Below are 5,955 nucleotides of genomic sequence, written 5' to 3'. Positions count from 1 at the left end.
CTCGGCCGTGCTGGACGTTGTTGAGATCATTAGCGAGGATGTTGTCGGTGTGACGGAGCGAGTGGAGCAGCGCTGCACTTGTTTACCTGTCTGTTGTCCCTGTGGGGTGTGGCCCGCTCCCGTCCCTCATCACCTGCCGCTTTTCATGAGCGTGAGACACACACACACATCAACTCCCACTTGGTGTGTGACTCCTGGACTCATGTGGGTGCCAACGGGTAACATGACCCACAGAGCATAACCAGCCTCTATGTGGCTCCTGTATTGGAAAGCTTAAAGTCAGCTCTTGTGCTTTCCCATTATGCTCTTACATGCACGTCCAGGAGTCTGACACCTGTTGAGTGCAGGTTATGAATAAACAATAGGTGGCATCCAAGTCGTGAAACATGAGAGCTGGTGCAGGCACAAGAAGATGTGATCATGCTCATGTGTCTCCTCCCTTATCATGGAAGTTTACCCTCATTTAAACTGTGCAAGGAGTTTTCAGGAGAGGGTGAAATACACTGACAAAGCATATGTGAGGAGGAAGAGAGGAGAGGGAGGTGGAGGACACCACAATTTACCACAAAAAACATATCTTAGATGTACAATACTGCAGATTTTAGCAGTAGTGTTGTATAACGGAGAGTCATGATACATAATGAAGAGTGTGTCAAACAGCCCGACTGAACAGTAAAAACCAAGTGACTGCCATCATGTGAAGCTGCAGCAGACAGTGTGTGACATGCGAGCTGCTGGTTACCATCATTTTTCAGTGAGTCGCTTTAATCAACTGTCACATGATACTTGGTCACATGACAATCAGCTCACTACACTACATGATGGGTGCATGTGAATCCAGGCTGCTTGCAGCGTTACACACACACACAAACAACAGGCTGACTTTGCTAACTAAAGAAAAAAATGTGGCTTTTCTTTTTTGGGACAGCCAAATCTGTTGTATAGTCCACCATGCAGGATTACTCAGAATTCCTAGAAGTTGCAATTTTTTCAAAATCTTTTCCATGAAAGACAAAAGACTCACTTCCTCCTACTTTCATTATTCATTTTTTCTGTGACAACCAGTGTGTGAAAAAGAGAAGCTCTGTTAAAGACCGCACCTTCCTTCAAGATGTTTTTTTTCTCCTTTAATTCCAAACACACTGAAAATGGAAAACAAAACCAAAGTGGCTGAAGAGGTCACTGCTACAGATCAGTTAAAACAGAGCCATGTTTTTTGTAATCCCATTTCTATTCTGATTTTTGCATCTTCACTTCCTTTCATCCAATTTTCATCTGTTTTTATATCAAATACATGGCTTCTTAGTAACTTAGGTGGAAGGTGGAAAATGATGAGCTGGTTAACAGGATTCTTCTTATTACACAGACATGGATGTTTGGATAAAACTTTATTCTAAATTACTGCGGCCAGCACAGTAAGGAAACCCTGTTCATTTTGTTGACAAAATACTCAAATGCAGCCATACAAAAGCATCAGTACTTTAAGACACAGTAACACTTTAAGTCATCTCATTTCAGAGGACAAGACAGGATTTCAGCAGAATACTTGCTTTAGTTTAAAGATTGTCCACATCAGGAAGAAGAAATCTCTATCATAAACTTGCGACTGAGCTCATAAGCCAGGAAGAGGGCTCCGTTTGCAGGGAAGGTGCGTATCATGGTCGGAGTCAGGCCAGAGTACAGAGCGGTGAAGCCTGTGGGACAAGAGAGTCGATCAGCAACAAGATGCATCCACAATCTGCGTCACACTCGACCAGCAGTGATGCAAACAGAGCGTTTCAGTTTACTTCAGGTTTACTTCAGGATCAGGTTTCATGTCAGTAAGAGGCTTAAGGTGCCAAAGTTCATCCCTATACACGTTTCTATTACAAAAGTTCACAGTTAAATTCTGACACTTGAATGAAGCGCCCCCCCAGGATCAGCGTGATTGGTTGATGCACTGAGGCCAAATTATTCTGTGCATCTCCCCATCGCACCAGCAGATGGTGCAGATGGTGCAGTATGTGGCCATGACTCAGTACATTAAGCATGCAGACAGAGATGAGATGCACAGTTATATTCAACAGGATGTGCAAATCAGGTCAGACTGTGGTTTTTCACACACTATAATGTCTACAGTAAACAGAGAACAGTGGAATAAAAATATCCCGTTTGAGGCTGCTCTGATCTGGGACAACCACAACAAAAAGACGGTGAATGGATGAATTTAGACCAGATTCATCTTTTTAAATTTCCATATGTACCGACAGTCCAGAGCTTTCATCTCTCACTCTTCAACTAACATTTCAGCTGCTCTCAGCGCTTATGGTTTAAACTGAGTTCATTTGTTTCCACTGACTGCACTTCAGCAACTTCAACTATGTGAAAAGTTTCAACTAGTGATTTTAAGTTGAGAAGCGTGCCTCTGCAGAGGTTACTTCTGATTTATGAGTGTCTAAAATGTGACGTCTTGACAGCACTGCTCTCTACTGAACCAAGACTGTTCACAAAAAACCTGATTACGTAGGTTCTGTCCTTCAAACTGTGATTATATGGTCATGTGACGTAAACCGTCCAGTTGTGCTCCCCTGTGCTGAGAGCTATTTAAAAATGAATGATCAAATCTTACCCTCCGTGCGTATGATACCCATGAAGGTCTTCATGAAGCCCGCTTGCTTCCCAGCTAAGGAGTACACCTGGATCCTGGACTTCACACAGTCTATGGGATAGACCGTCAGCCAAAGACAAGCTCCCCCAAATCCACCACTGAACATGAGCGCAAGAGCACCTACAAAGACCAAAATGATTTTGCGGGAGCAGATCACAGAAACAAATGCTCATCATAAACAATAAAAATGTCTCATTACAATTAAACAGAAAATAATATCAGCATACCTATACTGTCCTTGTCCGTGTCCATGTACTGCGCAAATTTAGACCGGCACAGTTCATACGCCCCAAAAAAGCAGAAGTAACCTGGCATCTCCCTCACGATGGTGGATGTCAGTCCTTGGTAGAAACCCAGAGGACCATTTGTCTTCAGCACGTTCTTCACTACTGCCCACACTGTGCTGAAGCCACACAACACAGTCAAACGTGTATCAGCTGAAACTAAACATCTCCTGCTCATTCCAGCGTCTCTTTCTGCCAACACCCACCTTCTCTGTCCACTGGCGATCTTGCCAGTTGCTTCCATTTCGTGCATGGCCTGCAGGCGACATTTCACCAGTTCAGTGGGGCATAACGCCACGGCAGAGAAGATGGAAGCTAAAGAGCCGGCAGATGCCTTCTGAATATCACTGATGAGCAATGAAAATAAGCACAATAGAAAGGAATGATAAAATTCAGTCAGGAAAAACTCTAGTTTGTTCAAAATGGTAATATGTTGTCAGAGGCAGGATGATGGTGCTGTAACCTGCCTTTAGATGAAAAAAAGTATTTAATCTGTTTTAATTTACAAATAATAATACGTTTTTTCTCTTTTTGACTTCACTGCGTCCACCGACCTCTGAAGCCAAACCTATACAGGACGTTTGGCTTCAGAAGTGGGTGATATTGAGGTCGGCCCTTGGCTGTAATACTGTCTCAGAAGTAATTCAGTGATTCACCATAACTTCAGTAATTGTCTCTAAAAATCATCACTACAGTTTGTCCCATTGCTGTCCAGCTTCAGGAGAAACCTTTTAAAATTCTCAATCTGTCACTGGTCTGTGCTGCATGACACAACTTTTATGAGTTTGAACCTCTGATTATATCTAAATTAGCAGGAAGAAGTTACTGTATAACAATTCTAAGATGTCATGCTGAGTTTCTTATCGTGGGGACACAATTAACACACAGAAATGTCAGTGTGAAACCTGAGATCGGCCCCTTTATCCATCTTGGACACAAAGCGGACTGCATCCTGGCAGAGACCATAGCTCAAGAAGAGCACAGCGTTCTCAGTGATGTTGGCTATAAGGGCCGGTGTGGTGCCTTTGTAGAGACCACGCAGCCCCTCCTGCCTGAAGGTGGACGCGAAGCAGTGGATGAAGCTGCGGTACATTGAGGGGAACGTCTGCATCTTGACCTTTGTGGTGTCAAACGGCTGACCACTCAGCACACAAGCTGTACCACCTGAGGAAGAATTTCACGAGATGTCTCACTGAGATTCAGCAAGAGAGGAAAGATTGATGTCATGGCTCATGAGAGCAGAAAGCAAAGTCCAGGGAAAAGTCTGAACACTTTTTATTGTCATGCTTCCTCGGCTGTATACAGTTTGGCACACAGACTCAGAGTGGGTGAGGTTTTTCCATTAGAATGAACAGGTCATATATTTAACTCACCTACTGCTCCAGCTGAGAAGTCGATGATTGCCTGGATTATGGGATGTGGAGCCATGATGTTTCCAATGTTGCTGAGAACATGAAAAAATGAAAATAATAATAAATTATATATATAATGAAGCAACCCTGGCATCACCTCTTTGCACCCAAATACAAACACTAAGCTTAAGTTAAATTAGCACTGATCTGCTCACTTATAAGATTACATTAACGAAGGATTAAGTCCGCGCACATTTCATGCTCACCTGTCGTCTCCTCAGTCTTCTGTGGTTTGTTGATCTGAATATTTCTTTGTTTACCTCTCAAGCAGGTACAGCAAAACATTTATAGAACTACATATACAACACGTGGCTCCATGTCGGCCAAAAACTTTGATCCCTTCCTATAGACAGAGCCGCCTGCACCCTACCCCGTGGTTTCCATATGAGCACATCAATTCACATGATAAAAAACTAAGATCCTCTGGATTGTCGTGGAACTTTGATGTCTCACTGCTCTTCCGCTCTCTCAGCAACGTCTTGTGAAATTTATCGGTGGATTGCATCAAATGTATTCCGGCCGTGCGTCATGCGCGCTTTACGGACACCAAGGAGAAGGATCCATCCGCAGTCACGCAGGCTGCACGACACACCCCCTGAGAACCTTTCCTAAACATAAGCGACTAGTTTTAATACCCACCTGTTTGGAGGATGTATCAAAGGCGAATCCGCAAGTCTACTTGACCCCAAGCGCATAAGGAGTTGCACGCTCTTGGGAGGAAGCCATAGTAATACAGGAAACCATTTATTTTAAACCCAAAGTTAAAGCATGATAATAAGAGAAATAGACACAAATAAAGACATTTTAATTGTACTCTTTATCTCTTCGATCTGAAGCATTTTCCAATTAAAACGTTTTGGAAAATTGATTTTATTTTGAAGCAAAAAAGTTCTATGCAGATTCTATTTTCAGCCGGCTCGACACTGGGGAGGTTGTGATTTGATAGCTCAGTATTCACTGCACAGAGTAGCTGATAAGTAAATGGAACAAAAAGCACATTGGTGATTAACATTGGTGATTAAAAAAAGTCTTTTGGGGTGGTGTCACGCTGACTACATGGACAGCTGAATGCGGAAGAGATGAGATGCTGGCAGCCTCCGGTTGTAATGCCTGACAATGGCCACAAGATGTCAATCCATGTCAAGTCCTGAGGACACACAGACCACCGGGAGCAGTCGACCTGCAGCTGAGGACAAACTGTTTCGTTGCATTAATTTCACACTTTAGAGCCTCTCTGTCCTATGTTGAACTTTCAAACAAAGTATTTTTATCCTCTCTTACTGTCTTTATTTATTTATTTATTGGGGGGGGGGGGGGATTAGTATTAGTATTTGAATTAGTATTATCAGTATTTTTAAATGTAACCGTATTTATCTCTGTAGCATAGCTAGTTTTGATAAATTATATTTAAATTGGTATTTTTAGCTCTGGAAACACTTTGTAAACGCTGCACTTTACATTATCGTTCGATATGATTGTGTGTGTGTGTGGGGGGGGGGGGGGGCGGATGATTAATTTACAAACTGTTAAAGACTGACTCATGAGGATTAGTGTGGGGTTGCTGTCTCAGTCTCAATGTAACTTGCACATTCTAAAATATGACTATCATCTG

At 42.8% G+C, this 5,955-nt stretch overlaps 1 protein-coding gene across 3 annotated transcripts; it reads right to left on the bottom strand.

The window, feature by feature from the left end:
- Nucleotides 1–1,201: 1,201 nt before the first annotated feature.
- Nucleotides 1,202–4,800, bottom strand: slc25a15a (solute carrier family 25 member 15a). 3 transcript variants are annotated; one of them, XM_076735459.1, is made up of 7 exons: nt 4,537–4,800; nt 4,305–4,375; nt 3,837–4,095; nt 3,138–3,278; nt 2,875–3,050; nt 2,609–2,767; nt 1,202–1,694 (listed from the first exon to the last, which is right to left on the bottom strand). In XM_076735459.1, the coding sequence occupies exons 1-7, from the start codon at nt 4,626–4,628 to the stop codon at nt 1,573–1,575; spliced, it is 1,020 nt and encodes a 339-aa protein (XP_076591574.1). In that variant the 5' UTR covers nt 4,629–4,800; the 3' UTR covers nt 1,202–1,572. The 3 variants fall into 3 exon arrangements, with proteins under 3 accessions (XP_076591574.1, XP_076591577.1, XP_076591576.1); XM_076735462.1 differs by having other exon boundaries at nt 4,309–4,375; XM_076735461.1 differs by having other exon boundaries at nt 4,550–4,800.
- Between the last annotated feature and the right edge of the window lie 1,155 nt (nt 4,801–5,955).

The sequence above is a fragment of the Chaetodon auriga genome, chromosome 7 (genome assembly GCF_051107435.1).
Source record: "Chaetodon auriga isolate fChaAug3 chromosome 7, fChaAug3.hap1, whole genome shotgun sequence".
Lineage (NCBI taxonomy): Eukaryota > Metazoa > Chordata > Actinopteri > Chaetodontiformes > Chaetodontidae > Chaetodon > Chaetodon auriga.
This window is presented reverse-complemented; position numbering and strand designations above follow the sequence as displayed.

Coding starts and splice junctions, on each gene's coding strand:
- slc25a15a (XM_076735459.1), bottom strand. CDS start 4,628: ATGTTTTGCTGTACCTGCTTGAGAGGTAAACAAAGAAATATTCAGATC. Junction 4,376..4,536: donor ACGACAGGTGAGCATGAAAT/GTGCGCGGACTT, acceptor TCATGTTCTCAG/CAACATTGGAAACATCATGG. Junction 2,768..2,874: donor CACGGACAAGGACAGTATAG/GTATGCTGATAT, acceptor TGGTCTTTGTAG/GTGCTCTTGCGCTCATGTTC.